Source organism: Aspergillus welwitschiae, assembly GCF_003344945.1.
Source record: "Aspergillus welwitschiae strain CBS 139.54b unplaced genomic scaffold BDQ94scaffold_7, whole genome shotgun sequence".
Taxonomy (NCBI): Eukaryota; Fungi; Ascomycota; class Eurotiomycetes; order Eurotiales; family Aspergillaceae; genus Aspergillus; species Aspergillus welwitschiae.
This window is the reverse complement of record NW_020798701.1, coordinates 58,581-73,498: the sequence shown is the minus strand read 5'-3', so window position 1 is coordinate 73,498 and position 14,918 is coordinate 58,581. Positions and strand designations below refer to the sequence as shown.

Genomic DNA, 14,918 nt, shown 5'->3' with positions numbered 1-14,918 from the left:
AACTATGTTTTATCGTCGTTGCTGGATCAGGACTGGTCGTAGTCGTTTTCTATTGAGGCGATTCCTTGAAAAAAGATCTCGTCATCGCGCCAAGCGGATCCACAAAATCTGTTGCTATATAGAAGTGGTAAGGCTGCTGACTGGTGCCCTCAGTAGCTGGGTCTCGATTTCATATCAAGGGTCTGATGCATTCCGAACCACTATCCCACAGTGATTTGAGTTTACACTTGCAGGTTAGCACTTACTAGAGGCAAGAATCATGGCTGTTCAGCGCGCTGTCATTGTCCGAAAGCGTGGTCAAGTCACTTTGGCCGATGATGTGCCAATACCCGCCCTGCCTGATGACTATATCCTGGTGAAGACCCAAGCAGGTAAGTGTGCACCTGATTTCTAGTATCTGGGCGCAAGTTGATGAAAGAATATAGTGGCGTTGAACCCAACGGACTGGAAACACGTTGACTTCGACTCCTGCGCAGGAACAGTCGTCGGCTGTGACTACGCCGGTGTCGTCGAGGCTATCGGACCACGAGTCACGAAGCCTTGGAAGAAGGGGGACCGTGTTGCCGGCTTTGTGCACGGGTGTAACGTGATGCAGCCTCAGGGAGGTGCATTTGCGCAGTATGTCATCGCGAAAGGGGACATACAATTCAGGGTGCCGGAATGGATGGGCATTGACAGAGCCGCTTGCTTGGGCGTCGGCATGATGACTATCGGTCAGAATCTGTATCAGTCCATGCAGCTGACTGACCCTGGAATGGTATGCGATGATAAGATCACGGATCTGCAGAGAGACGAGAAGGGGAATGATGAGGATATCCCTAGCATCATGATCTACGGTGGTGCAACCTCGACAGGCTCTCTCGCAATCCAATTTGCAAAGCTATCGGGGCTGCGCGTCATCACAACGTGCTCAGAAGTTAATCGTGCCTGGATGCATGAGCTGGGTGTGGATATCGTCCTCGACTATCACGATCCTCATGTAGGTGACCAGATCCGCGAGGTTACCGATGATACCCTTGAGCTAGCTTTCGATACAATCTCCACTAATCAGTCGGCTGCTATATGTGCTGCTGCCCTTTCATCCTCCGGGGGCTGTTACAATGCACTACTGGACGTACGCTGTCCTCGAGGCGACGTTGATACTCATGTTTCCATGGCATATGATATGATTGGGGAGCCGTATCTGATGGGGGGCAAAGAAGTCCAGGCTCAGCTAGAGAACCTCTCGTACGGGACTCAATGGGTGAATGCCGTTGAAATTCTCCTGCAGACCCGCCAAATCGCTTCTCCTCGGTTCCAGGTCAAGCCTGGAGGTCTGGCTGGCGTTACTTCGGGGTTGGATTGGCTGCGGAGAGGCAAGGTGCGGGCCTCTAAGTTGGTGTATATTGTCGATGAGACTTGAGAAACTGCGAGGCTGGAAATTCCAGGTTAGCCATGAGGCTAACCACCACCTACCTTTTAGTATTCCAGGTTGTACAAGGGGGTTTTGAAGAATGGATCAAGCTGAGTAGACTCGGCAATAGCGGGTCCATCCATCAGACAGGAATAGTATCTCCCGATTTGTACCTTTCTTAATGTCCTTCGAGATCGTCAAGTAGACATACTGCGATATCATTGGATGATTAGAGTTGCTATGCAGACTGTACGGACATCAGCCCAATAAGATCCGCCGGAGGTTTTTCATCGGAATTCCCACAAGTGGAGATCGCACGCAAGGGCCAAGTGCCCGTGAGCGCCCTTGTCAGGAAGATAATAGAACTTAAATGGATAGATGTATTGGCTTCCTGTATCAGCAACATCCTAGAGTTTGCGCAGAACGGCGAGATAATGTTCGTAGTAGTAACTCACCGGCTCACTTGCCTCCTCAATAACTCTGTACCATAATCAGTAGGTCGTTGGAATGCCACTAATTCAGTCGATGATATCCGTGGGGCGAGCCATGGTCATACGGCTGTGATCGACAACGTTTGTGTCACCACCTGGCGTCGTGAAACGATAAATCAGCGTCGCTGTAACTTCTCTTCAAACATAGTTTGCCTATGATTTGTGAACAATATGGTCTTCCTGCATACTTCCCATGAAACTAGATCAGGCATCTATCTGCTGACCTCGATACCCACATCATAGAGAACGTCAGCCTCCGCAAGGACATCCTTGTTAGGCAATTAACTTACAAAGTATGATTATTTCTGCCATGGTACTGGTTGCTTGGCCATGAAGCCCGACACGAGTGTCTTGGAGCCCTATAAAATCCATTGGTAGGGTGAGCAAAGTGATGCGATTCGAAACAGCCTTGCTGGCCTGTCCAACCGTGTCCAATCGCATCTTCTACTGGTGAAATACCGCACCAAAAGCAGCAATCAGAATGAAAATCCTTTGCCTACATGGCTACGGCACGGGGCCTAATATTCTGCGATATCAACTTTCGGGGTTGATGCGAGATGCTGACCCAAGCTGGGAGTTTCATTTTCTCTCAGCTGAAGTTGAATGTCCGCCTGCTCCAGGTATGTTTGTCAGTCATTTATCGCAAATCAATTGTTGCTAAACATCAGCTTCATCAACCGAATATAGATATTGGGAGCACTTTTCCACCTCCATACTACTGCTGGACGCGGTCGTTTGACGCAGGGTCAATCGATGCTGCCCATGCCTTGATCGAAGAGGCTATTGATGAGCATGGCCCTTTTGACGGAGTTTTGGGGTTCAGTCAAGGAGCTGCAATCTCGGTTTCGTTCCTGCTCGAGCACAAAACGGCATACCCAGATGAGCCCCCACCATTTCGTTTCGCAATCTTCTATTCGCCCACGATTCCGTGCGCCGCGGATGAAGCTTATTGTCGGTCTGTACTCGGAACTCTCTCGTCAGCGGACCAGCAACGCCTCCGCTCCGGAAAGGATAAAGAGATTGCACAGCTTCCGGAGCCGGTTCGCTCTGTGACCGAGAGTTTGGTTAAAGTCATCAAGGGAGCCCACTCTATAACACGCGAATCGGTGCCTTTCTTCCTCGACCGCCCGCTTGAGCTTATCCCATGTGCCCTGCACCCAGATGTAGTACCGACACGTATATCAATTCCTTCTCTCCACCTGCGTGGAAAGAACGATGTGCCAGGTCTGGACGATTGTGGCCTCCTCGTCGAGTGTCTTTGTGACTCGAATACTCGGAGGCCAATCATACATTCGGCTGGTCATGACATCCCACGATCAGGGCCAGAGTTAAAGCAAATGCTTTCTGCCGTGGAATGGGTTGTGGCGAAGAGCCAATTACCATTACTCTAATGCATCGTTCACCCAACTATCTGCCGCCTGGTATTCGCATAAAGGTAATCGAGATGCGATTGCACTGTGCTTATCGTGACGTAATCCTATAAGTTCTCGTCGTAGTTATCACGGAGTTAGCGTTCGCCCCTTTAAAAGTTGCCCTAGTGACACCAGCTTGCGTACATGTATGCTATGTCAGCGTTGCCTGTTATAGACGGCTGGAGCAAGTCGCAAGAAGTCGAGAAAGGAAAGTCCTTGACGTCAGACATGCCTTCTATATGCAGGTCTACAGGATCTCCACTGCAATTGCAGAATAGGGCAGATCTGCAGAGTGTAGCGAGAACGTTTCTCGTACTGCAAGGGATGAAGGCTGCAGCCATCTGAATTTGGCGATCATCGAGTCTATACCACGGTTGATGTAAGTCACGTATCTGTGGTTTTCCCTGCGGAATGATGGAGTGGGGTAGTATAATATATAAATTAGTCTAAAACGTCTCTTTTGCAAAAAAAAAAAAAAAAAAAAAAAAAAAAAAAAAAAAAAAAAAAAAAACAGCAAAAAAGAAAAAAAAAAAAAAAAGCGCACTGGTAAAAAAAAAACAAAAAAAAAATAATAAAAAAAAAAAAAAAAAAAAAAAAAAAAAAAAAAAAAAACGCATTAGCAGCATCAGAGGATTGTATAGACAGCAACATGGGCTCCGCTGATAGTTCAGGACGGCTTTTAACTCAGCTGGTAGATCAACAAGCGAAGGATCAGCCTGATCGCTTGTACTGTCTGCACCCCAGCTCCCAGGATGCCGATTGTGAATGGCGTTGTATAACGTTCCAGCAGCTGTCTGCTGCTGTGAACCGTGTATCATGGTGGATTGACAGCAAGATTTCTGGAAGAAAGCAGCAGGTTCTTGCCTATATCGGAACGATTGACTTGCGATACTTGGTTTTTGAGCTGGCTTGCATGAAAACAGGCCATGCGGTATGACCTTCACACATTCCTAGTTGGAGATGCCTGTTTCACAGTATGGATGCTTGTTTCTGACTGATAGGCTTAGGCGTTACTTTTATCCACTCGCAACTCACAGGCAGCCTTTCATCATTTGCTGTTAAAAACGAGCTGCTCAGTGCTTGTGGATGGTAGCGAGCGACCCCAGCTAAAGAAAGTTGTCGACCAGGTTGAAGTCGCTTGTTCTGATCTTGGGTTACAACGATGGCGCATGGATCCCGTTGGGGATGTCTTTGCAGCATCTCCTGTCACACCATATCCCCATCAAGAGAATTTCGCAGATATAGAAGACCGTCCAGCTATCATAATCCACAGCTCGGGGACTACGGGTCTCCCCAAACCGGTAACTCTTACCCATGGGTATCTAGCAACGATAGATCAGATGCAAACTCTTCCCGTGCCTCAGGGTCGTGAATCCGCCCAGTTGTTTCTGCGACATAAAGGTGAGATGCGATTCTGCCACGGACCATTATTCCACTTTATTGGCATAGTATGCGTTTGTGAATGCATATTTTACGAGACACCTTTTTTGCTGTCCCCAGATCGACCTCTAACCCCGGATCTCTTCTCACGGATTATGGCGACTCCCAACCCACCTCGATGGTGTTTAATCGCTCCATTTGCGTTGCAGGATCTTTGGTCGTCTGAAAAGGGGCGACAGGCGCTGCAGGGCTTGTCTTCCGTGAACTTTGGTGGCGCACCACTGTCAAGCGCCACGGGGAACGCAATTTCATCCCATTTTCGCCTGCAGACATTGATGGGTAGCAGTGAGACCGGTTACACACCAACACTTCTCTGTGAAGACCCCGCGGATTGGGCATGCTTCGAATGGAATCCCGCCTTCGAACATCGCATGGAGGAAGTCGGTGATGGACTGTGGGAGTTGGTCATCCCTCGACCTTCGTCCCGTCGGTATCATGGCATATTTCACGCCTTTCCACATCTTAGCGAATATCAAACGGGTGATCTTTTTGAACCTCATCCAACAAAACCGCACCTGTGGCGGTCAAAGGGGAGGGCAGATGACATAATTGTTCTAAGCAACGGCGAAAAGCTCAACCCTATTGATGCCGAGCACCATCTTGAGTCCCATTCCTTAGTCCATCGCGCTGCCATTTTCGGCCAGGATCGATTCCAAGTGACTTTGCTGGTTCAACCTAATTGGGATGAGCTCCCGGAGACATGGACCCCACAATGGCTGAAGCAGGCTCTGGAGCCCCTCATGAAGGATGCCAATGGCTTGTTGCCTGCCCACGGACAAATCCATCATAATCGTGTCGCAATTGCCTCTCGTGATCGGCCATTTGCGCTGGCCCCTAAGGGGTCCCTTCGCCGGCGAGAAACAGCTCAGCTCTATGAGGATGTTATCAATGCATTATATAGTGATGCAACAGGGTACGAAGGCTCTACCCGCGACGTGGAAAAATTGCAAGAGTCGACTATGGAAGGCATTGAGCAGTGGCTACAAGAGACCGTTTCTCGGATCTTGGGTGGCATTACTGTGGATATAGATGTGGACATTGTCACTCTAGGGATGGATTCCCTTCAGGTAGTTCGACTCGCCCAGGTACTGCAAGATGCGGCCGATCGCATGGGTCAAACCAAGCAAATATCTATCTTGTGGACTAGTGCAGCCATCTATGAGCAAGCCACGGTCCAGCGCCTCGCAAGTACGCTGTTTCGACAACTAGGTGGTCATCTTGGAGCGGAAGGCGAGAAACACGCAGTGAGCTTTTGGTCACGAGAGCATCGATTGACACACGCAATCTGGCAGCAGGCACAGAGCCTTCAGCTCCGCGGAAAGACGGTCCTTCTGACCGGTTCGACTGGCGAACTTGGCAGTTATCTCTTGGAGGAGCTGCTGCAGGATCCGACCATCACACAAGTATATTGCCTCAATCGTTCGGCAGATGCGGAAACCCGACAGCTCGCTAAATTCCGTGAAAAGCGGTTAGCTGATGGCTGGCTCGTGGAATCTTCTCGAGTCAAATTCTGGCAGGCTGACCTGAGCCAGGAAAGGCTTGGGCTAACTGAAGAGGAATATAGTTACTTGCGGGAGCGAGTAGATATCATATTCCATAATGCGTGGATGGTGAATTTCAATCTGCCATTGTCCAGCTTCCGTTCTCAACTGGAAGGGACGGGACGGCTTCTCAACCTAATCAAGGGCTCGGCACGTCAGGCAGCATTCCATTTCATTTCTTCCATCGCGGCCGTTAGTGGTCGCTCTACCATCCTGCCTGAAACTGATCACATTGCAGAAACACTGCATGGACCGTCAACAGTACTGAGTCAAGGCTACGCAGAATCGAAATACGCAGCAGAAGTTCTCTGTGACCTCGTCGCGAGGGAAACTCAGCAGACAATTGCTATTCATCGTGTTGGTCAATTGGGAGGACCTGCAGATGCTGAGGCAGGAATGTGGACGACGCGAGACTGGTTTCCGGCACTGGTACGAACATCTCAGACGATGAAAGAGCTGCCTGGCAGTATTGGTTCAATCCCAGTGGATTGGGTGCCCATTGTATGTGAGCCACTTCCCGAATATGTTCCTAGGAAATCTGTAGTGTACTAATTCTGTAGGATGTTGCTGCTCGGAGCATTGTCCAAATCGGCTGCGGGAGACATAGTGGTCGACTAGCTTCCACAGAGTCGAACCATGGAGAGGTCTATCATATCACAAACCCACATATTAGTCACTGGGAGCCATTGGCACAGATTATCAGCCAAGCCTGTTCCACCAAGATTATTCCGCTCAGGGTATGGGTGAAAAACCTCACGAACCGGCTATCTGACCCGAATCTCAACGAGGAGGTCAAGCGGAAAATTCCTGCGGCATCGCTGCTAGGATTCTTCACGTCACTAGCTGAATCTGAGGGTTGGATACGTCCTCCTGCGGACACCACCAATGCTCAGAAGCATAGTGCAGCTTTGCGAGCGTTGGGTCCGGTGGATGCATCGCTGATGAAAGTGTGGTTGCGACAGTGGAGCGACTGGATTCCTGAGCTGCGAGTTTAGCATTATTCCGAGGCTATACTTCTCTCATTGGGCCGGATCCCGAAAGCAACATGTCATGGAATATCGGGTTGTTGATGGTGTGATGCAGGCGGCGCGTCAAGTCTAAAAGCAATGATAGAGGAAGGTAAAGCGTAGGATAACAACGGCATGAGGTCAGGTGATGTGTTTACCTACGCAGGCTTCTCAGCATAACATAATCATAGATCAGGCTTTCAAAAATCAGCAATTCAATAAGTGAGCGATAGAGTAGAAACGATGGTGATGCGCTATCAACATTTTCCCCGATGATTAGCCGTCGGGACCACTGAGTAGTACAGCAGGGACGAATCAGACCACCTATAGTGGTCTACTGGAGTGGTGTTTGTCCGGGCAATCCAGTGCGCTAAAGCGATCTTTTCTGGTGTTTTAGTATCAGCAAGGATCCATTGACCCCATTTTCACCCTTCATGTTTGACTCCTATGAGCCTCCCTCTATTTGGCGATCCGTAAATGCAGGCTGACATTCCACCCAGTATCAAGTATATCGTACTGTCTGTTTTACAAGAGATCTACTATAATTCTATATACAACAAAATGCCTCCACGGCGAATGTATTCATTTCACCCCCAAGGGGTCAGAGAAAATCAATAGGGGCTGTGGCGCCGAGCTAGACAGTCTAGCAGTGGGGCCCCAGAGCCCGGACCCTTGGACTAATACGCAATAGTCACTTATCTCCGATGTTGCTCAGATTGACCTCGGACTTCCGCTGGCCGGAGGGGAGCAGAGGAAGAAGATAAGAAAGTGAATGAAGAAGAGCCAGGTATCAACTGAACTCACATTCATCTCGGATAGGAAGGTCCAATGCTATGGTTTACGGCCCGTTCAATCCGAAAGTCATTTCACAGTGTCTGACCAGTTGAACCAACTGTATGACATGCTAGCTAGTAGACAGATACTCCACTTTTCAAAGCAGGAGTGTGGCTCTAATGTTAGCTGAGCCACCTATGACATGCTGGGATAAATGAACAAGAACTGATACAAAGCCGCAGATAACTTACAAGAGAATTACTAAAGATAAATAGTAAGCAATATACATGGCTTAGAGTCTAAGTGTTATCTTTCGAACCTGAGTATATTAACTTACTCTATTGCCCTTTTCGATGACTTAGACAAAGTGTAGTTGGAGTCTCTATCTGATATCTTCATTATCGTCTCTCTATAATTCGAGCCTACGTGATCCTGGCCTAAATCTGGGTCATGACTTGCTCCTATCTAGCTAATACTCTTGTGCAGTTATTGCTGCAAGTATGTTCAAAAATATACGTTAATTATCTTTATATTGGCTAGTAGCAACATATTGTAGTCTTTATCACTTGTTGCATTCGCATGCAGCATCTTGTCTCCCATGCAGCCGTATTAAGCTGGAGCACTCGAGTAGTAGCAAGATATTCAGTACCACTTCATCGGTCTACACTGTTGTATGTACCACACTCTAACCGTATCACTGGAGCAGATACCTACACTCGATGCTTCAAACTTCATATTTGCTTATTTCCTGCATATTTGTTACTACATATTGAGATAGATCCATTCCTCGTCGGAGTGATCATCCTGAAGTTGGCTGTGCAGGCTCAAGAGCCTTTATAACCGCGACGAAGTTGCCAGAGTGATAATCCTCGTCTAGACAAACCCAACCATCACCGTCAAAGCAGTGATAGTAGCAAGAAATGCTCTTCCCTTTGATACACTGCTTGCTGTGCTAGTGTATCCAACATTTAAAGAATTATTTTGGAATCCCACAGTGCGCAGCCAAGTCGGCGTAGCGGTGTTATTGGCCAGGACATCTGAATGATAGGCATCCAAGACGCCCAAGAAGGATAGTTTCATCTTGCCTACTACGAGGACCCCAGTGCTAAGAGTCTCTGTACCTACCTTAACTGCCTGATAGCCGATGAAGTAGCCATTTAACGAGAGGTTAGCAGTCTTCTCGTCAAACTGAAGATCAAGCACCGCATCTGGCAGGTAAAGTCCATTCCCCATGATATCCCAGGGAGTCGGGTAAAAGGTCCACTCGACGATGTCACTCCCGTTGCAACTGGCCAAGTTGGAGGCCCAGCCCCCAAGCGGGTCATAATCGGTGAGGGTACTTGATAAACTGTACGGTGGGCCTTGTGTTGCATTGAGTGTCCAGTTGAAGTTGTTAGACACCTTGGGCCCCACCCAGTATGTAGGACTAGGGACTATCAGCCGAGACGTCTCTGATTTTGGTGGGTGGAATCACTCACTCAGATGAGAACAAAGCGAACTTCAAAGATGCGTCATATTGTATTGATTCCCAGGACCACCTTGGGTCAGGTAATGTGGAGAAATTAAAGTTGCGAGGCCACATGGTGAAGAAAGCATTCACTGGGTCATAGCCAACATTATAGGAGCTGGGCTCTGTAAGGCCCAGCACGGAATTATTATACTGTTTGGTAACCGTTGTGTTGATGAGATTGGGGCACAGGTGGCTCCAATTGGCAGCCAGCCCGGTGTAAAACGATAATTTCACGTCTGTGGTACCGTTATAGTACCTGCGCAGTCAGCGTCAACGCAACAGCTCAGTGTCATCCAGAAACTCACGATCCAACCCAGTAATCGAGGATGCTGAGGGTCACATTCTTGGGTCGAAAATTGAGGGATGGGTCATAGTCCGGATCATCCTTGGCCGCAACTCCGACCACGAAGGCCAGGCTGCACAGGACAGCTTTCATAGTCCCAGGCCTGCGCATTTGGCTAATATACTATCGGTTGATGCGAAATCAAACCTTCGTAGCCGGGTTACCATGTAGCCATTATATCATCACTTGAGATGGTGGAGCGGCCCCTGCGGCGTCATATTCTCCGACAACAGCCGCCGGACCACCGAAGGGCACAGTCACGAACGAACTAGTGTGCCAATAGTGGCTTCTCAGAAGATATGATCCGGGTAATTTCAAAGCCCAGAGGCGATTCCTCTTTGCATTTAGTGCCAGGGGCGATCTGTTGACCAAGCTTTTCCTTTCAAAGCTTGGCCCCTATGAGGCCCGCCTTTCCTCGACGATCTGTAAATGCAGGCGCCTGCAATGCAAGCCACGTAACAAGCATAAACCTGCCTATTGTCTGAAAAATTCCTGACACCTGCCAAAATTTCCTGTATAAGAACATGTTCTATTTGTTTGGCGTTGTAGCATATGTACTCAAGGCGCCGAGGAAGGTCCATACTGTTAGGGGGCTATGGCGCGGAGCTAGGTAATCTAGCAGTGGGACCTAAGAGCCCGGGCTATACCCTAGTATTCACGAGCCATTTCAAGATTAGGCTCGTCTCTTCCCATCATATTATCTATCTTCGGTATTGCCAGTTGACCTCGGGTTTGATGCACAGGACACTGCTGATGTCACTCGGCATTGATTACTGCGGTCGCTAGCAGAAACATTCAGATTTAGTAGTTAGACAAAATGTCGCCAAGTCTTTATTTATATAAGCTTGAGTACGGCATCAATAGCAGCGTACAATAGGAAAGACGCATCGAGCTCATCCCTGAGATGACAGGAAACTGCCACGAGATGGGATTCTACTCGCTGTGGTACAGCTGTTTACTGGTTCTCTACTGGGGATTCTTGGTAGCTGGGAGGGGGTTGAGGGCTAGGGCTGAGTTAGGCGCGTAGGATCACAGCCGCGTCAGATTCAAAACTCCGAGCCTACCGCCGACGTTTGCGAAACAGAAGCAGTGCACTAAATGTCTTTACCATACAAATGATCCAATCAAGGGTTCATGGTTGAGAGACATAGATCTTAGAATCATGAAACCTCTGCGACAGGAGCTCACCCATTTTTAGCGAAAGCGCATAATTGGGCTCAAAGGTGGCCTTCCTGTTCTCTCATTGCAATTGTCTCTTCTTTCTGGGCCCGCAGCTTCCTCTCTAACGAATATTGCGTCACACTGATCTGTTTCAAGCCCTCAATAGCCTCGTCGCAGTTTCGAATGCTCGCATCAAAACTTCCCTGAAGCTTATAGCTTCTCGCAAGCACAATCATCGCGCCGAGTCGGTCCGGATGAAAGTCTCCCCTATAAGAAGCCAGATGCCGTAGCCGTTTCATCGCGTCAAGAAGTGTTGAACCAGCCTCGGAAAATTTAGATTGGTTGATAAGGATTATTCCTAGTATGACTTTTCCCCAGAAGGGACCCTATGTGGCTGTCACCGAGATTGCGCTCTGCAATAAAAAATCTGCTGCGTAGGATGGTTTCGGCCTCGCTATGTTGGCCCGAGTACCTTCCTCAGTCCATGCAAAGCCCGTTTGAACAGTGGCTTTGCTTCATCCAGGTTCTCATAAAACTTGGCCATGATACGACCGAGACTGCTCATGCCCGTCAAGGTACCCTTGGGCTTTATCAGCCCGTCAACGGCATATTGTTGCAGCAATCTGGCATGGGTGTGTCGCCCTTCCTGCCATCTTGTCTGCCTAGAAGATCCTTCGCCATCAGAGTCTCATGGGCAATGGGACCTTACGAAGCGACACAAGCCCGCAAGACAGTCTGTTGCAATTGCGCAGCCTCGTCTCCACGCCCTTGACTCCAGTAGGTCTGTGCTAACACCAAGATTATCCGCCGCGTTGAAGGATGGTCAAATCCCAAGACGCGGGGCGTATAATTTTTCACAGGCAACTGTAGTATTTCCGCATCCTTCCAGCATCCTGACTTAGCAAGCACACTGCTGAAATTTGCAGAGCGTTGGGCTTGCTCGCGGCCAAGCCTCGACCCCGGTCCAAGCCACTGGGTAAGCCCATACCAGCGACGTGTTCGATTTGCCCGGATTGTCTGGTCGTTAACTCCCTGACAGGCCTGGATGTAGTCTACAGAAGCAAGTACGTCATTCCGAAAAATTTCTTAGTTCTCACTTTCACAAAGCGGTGGGAGGAGACTACCGCTGCGATATTAGCCCAGACGGCCTGCTCTGCAGTGCTCATGCCCGGCTCTCCCGAGCCCGTCTGTGTACGAACGAATATATTGAGCAGCTGTAATTTGCCACAATGTGTATGATCAGAGACATTCGCGAGAGTTCTTTAAGCGCGTACCACACTCTCGACTCTGAAAATCAGCCACTGACGTTTCGCGTAAACACAATGGCAAGGCAGGCGGGCCGCGGCCTTTCATAAAGAACGGTGAAACTATGTTGGGACTTCCTGTCTAGCAAGCATCAACCCCACTTCTCTCTCTTATGGTAGTGCTGCCAGGAGTCATCATCTCATACTAGTACAGGTTTGTGCGACCTTGAGTGCCTAGGCGTACGCGCTCTACCCCTGAGTCATCTTACTGATGCAACCACAGAGTAGGTGGGGAGGTCATATATGAGTACTTCAGAGCTTGGATACCCAGTACGTGATTCTCTGGAATACTGCACTTTCACTCAGATTACTTTCACGCAAGCGACATGGCATTTCTCAACTCAATGGCTCCCAGCCTTATTGTGGGAACATTGATATGCGCACTCGCCTATAGATTCATTGCCCAGCAGCGAGAACTACGAGTATGAGTCGTTGTCCAGCAACCCTGTCCGCATTAGATTCATTGTTCCCTAACTCGTATCCCAGGCAAACAACAAAGTTGCTGCCGCAAATGGATGCTTACCACCAAGACAATGGAACTCTACTTGGCTGGGCTTGGATCTACTTGTTCAAGCATTTCACTATGACCGTAGGCAGCAAATTCTCAAATTCTTTCTCGGTGTCGTTACTGAGTCTGGCACAACGTTCGAGCAAAATCTCCTTTTCTCCCGAGGAGTCGACACTATCGACCCTCAGAACATACAAGCCCTTCTGTCGACTCAATATGCTGGTCAGTGGACCTTGAACGCCGGATCTTCTTGCTACCACTGACAAATGACACTTCAGATTTTGGACTCGGACTGCGACCCCCAACTTTCTGCCCCTTGTTGGGGAGTGGAATCTTCACTCAGGATGGTGCACAGTGGCGGCACTCACGCGAGCGGCTACGCCCACAGTTCATGACGAACAGGTTCACCAACTTTGAGCAAATACGCAGCGCCGTAGACAATCTCATATCCAGCATTTCTGATGACAACGCCGTCGATCTACAGCCGCTTTTCTTTCGCCTCACGTTCGAGACTACCCTCTTTCTACTGTTTGGGCAACACCTGCCGTCTCTCCAATTAGAGGGCATCAGAAACCAGGAATCGGACTTCGCGAACGCTTTCAATCTTGGACAGGAGTACTTGGCCAAACGCGGACGATTGGGCGACTTCTACTGGCTTCTAGATGGAAGGGATTTTCGAGAAGCATGTAAGACTTGCCATGAATTTGTGGACCGTGCTGTACAGAAGGCCTTGGACTCGACTACAAGAAAGACTCCGGGCACCAAGACAGATCCGTACATCTTCATTGATGCCTTGATGGAGGAAACCCGGAACCCGGAAGTGCTTCGGGATCAGTGCCTGAATATCCTGTTAGCTGGGAGGGACACTACGGCTTGTTGCCTCACTTGGACTCTGTAAGGACCGATGTACCGAGATTTATTCTTTCGAGTAAGCTGACTCTTGAAACAAATAAAGACGTCTACTTGTCCAGCATCCTCCCGTCCTTTCCAAGTTGCGGGCCGAAATCAGTGATACAGTCGGGATTGGACCTAGGTCGCCGGCACCTACTATAATCCAATTCAAGTCACTTCCGTATCTCTCCCTCGTCATCAAAGAAGGTATTTCAACCTCGAATTACCCAAACCAATCGCACTACCCTGATCCTCACTAAGTTCCCAGTCCTCCGCCTTTACCCCTCCGTCCCTGTAAACTCGCGCGCCGCCACCAAAACCACAACCCTCCCCACAGGCGGCGGACCAACAGGCACGGCACCGATCCTCGTCCGAAAAGGCGAGGCCGTAGGATACTGCGTCTACGCGATGCACCGGCGTAGAGATATCTATGGCGCCGACGCAGATAAATTTCGACCCGAGCGCTGGGAGAACGATGCGTTGAAGGATGTAGGCTGGGGGTATTTGCCATTCAACGGGGGACCAAGGGTTTGTCTGGGACGCGAATTTGCCTTGTTAGAGGTCGGGTACACCATTATGCGGTTGCTGCAGACATTCGAGGTTATTGAGCAGGTGGAGGGATGTGGGATGCAGAAAGGAGTCGGCGACGAGAGGCAGGTTCTTACGTTGGTTGTTTCTTGTGGGGAAGGGTGTGTGGTTCGAATGCGAAGATATGGAGAGGTGTAGACAGTGGTCTTGTTGGCTTGGTATAGTGGACACTTTGTCATCATGGCGATCCGCTACATATCTTACTGCAGCCCTGAGCTCTTGCAGTTGGTAAATGAACGACTAGTTTCGTGATAAAGCGGGCTGTAAGGCTTGAATTCCTACCTACGCATCTAGCATGCTCGAGAACCTTGCGGAGAGTTACTCGGACTTCTTCTACACACACAGAGATAGTCCTGGAGCCCCAGCTTCGGATGATGGATCTTATATGGGCGCCTGTAAGATTCAGCCTGCTAGCTGGGCCCCTAATCTTTCTACCTCTTACTCAAAGACCAATAAGTCTCTGGTCTTTTAGTGACTATCATAATACCAAGGCACCACCTACTTTGTAACCTTCTTTTCTTATTCGCGTGCTGCTATATCAGAGGGCCACTTACG

The 14,918-nt window shown here is 49.2% G+C and overlaps 5 protein-coding genes across 5 annotated transcripts; 4 read left to right on the top strand and 1 right to left on the bottom strand.

Moving 5' to 3' along the window:
* Window positions 1-259: 259 nt before the first annotated feature.
* BDQ94DRAFT_167704 (zinc-binding alcohol dehydrogenase family protein) lies at window positions 260-1,402 on the top strand (the record flags this gene model as incomplete). Its single annotated transcript, XM_026770879.1, has 2 exons — window positions 260-371; window positions 426-1,402. 2 exons carry the CDS (start codon window positions 260-262, stop codon window positions 1,400-1,402), a joined length of 1,089 nt encoding a protein of 362 aa, XP_026629092.1.
* Window positions 1,403-2,365: 963 nt separating this feature from the next.
* On the top strand, window positions 2,366-3,275 carry BDQ94DRAFT_167703 (serine hydrolase FSH; the record flags this gene model as incomplete). Its single annotated transcript, XM_026770878.1, has 2 exons — window positions 2,366-2,504; window positions 2,572-3,275. 2 exons carry the CDS (start codon window positions 2,366-2,368, stop codon window positions 3,273-3,275), a joined length of 843 nt encoding a protein of 280 aa, XP_026629091.1.
* Window positions 3,276-3,945: 670 nt separating this feature from the next.
* Window positions 3,946-7,975, top strand: BDQ94DRAFT_185249 (acetyl-CoA synthetase-like protein; the record flags this gene model as incomplete). The annotated part of the gene is made up of 4 exons (XM_026774835.1): window positions 3,946-4,227; window positions 4,304-6,778; window positions 6,838-7,112; window positions 7,819-7,975. The coding sequence occupies 4 exons, from the start codon at window positions 3,946-3,948 to the stop codon at window positions 7,973-7,975; spliced, it is 3,189 nt and encodes a 1,062-aa protein (XP_026629090.1).
* Window positions 7,976-8,931: 956 nt separating this feature from the next.
* BDQ94DRAFT_167701 (uncharacterized protein) lies at window positions 8,932-10,004 on the bottom strand (the record flags this gene model as incomplete). Its single annotated transcript, XM_026770877.1, has 3 exons — window positions 8,932-9,484; window positions 9,537-9,824; window positions 9,874-10,004. The coding sequence occupies 3 exons, from the start codon at window positions 10,002-10,004 to the stop codon at window positions 8,932-8,934; spliced, it is 972 nt and encodes a 323-aa protein (XP_026629089.1).
* A 2,698-nt stretch (window positions 10,005-12,702) lies between these two features.
* BDQ94DRAFT_167700 (cytochrome P450) lies at window positions 12,703-14,501 on the top strand (the record flags this gene model as incomplete). The annotated part of the gene is made up of 5 exons (XM_026770876.1): window positions 12,703-12,798; window positions 12,863-13,106; window positions 13,163-13,778; window positions 13,840-13,982; window positions 14,044-14,501. The coding sequence occupies 5 exons, from the start codon at window positions 12,703-12,705 to the stop codon at window positions 14,499-14,501; spliced, it is 1,557 nt and encodes a 518-aa protein (XP_026629088.1).
* Between the last annotated feature and the right edge of the window lie 417 nt (window positions 14,502-14,918).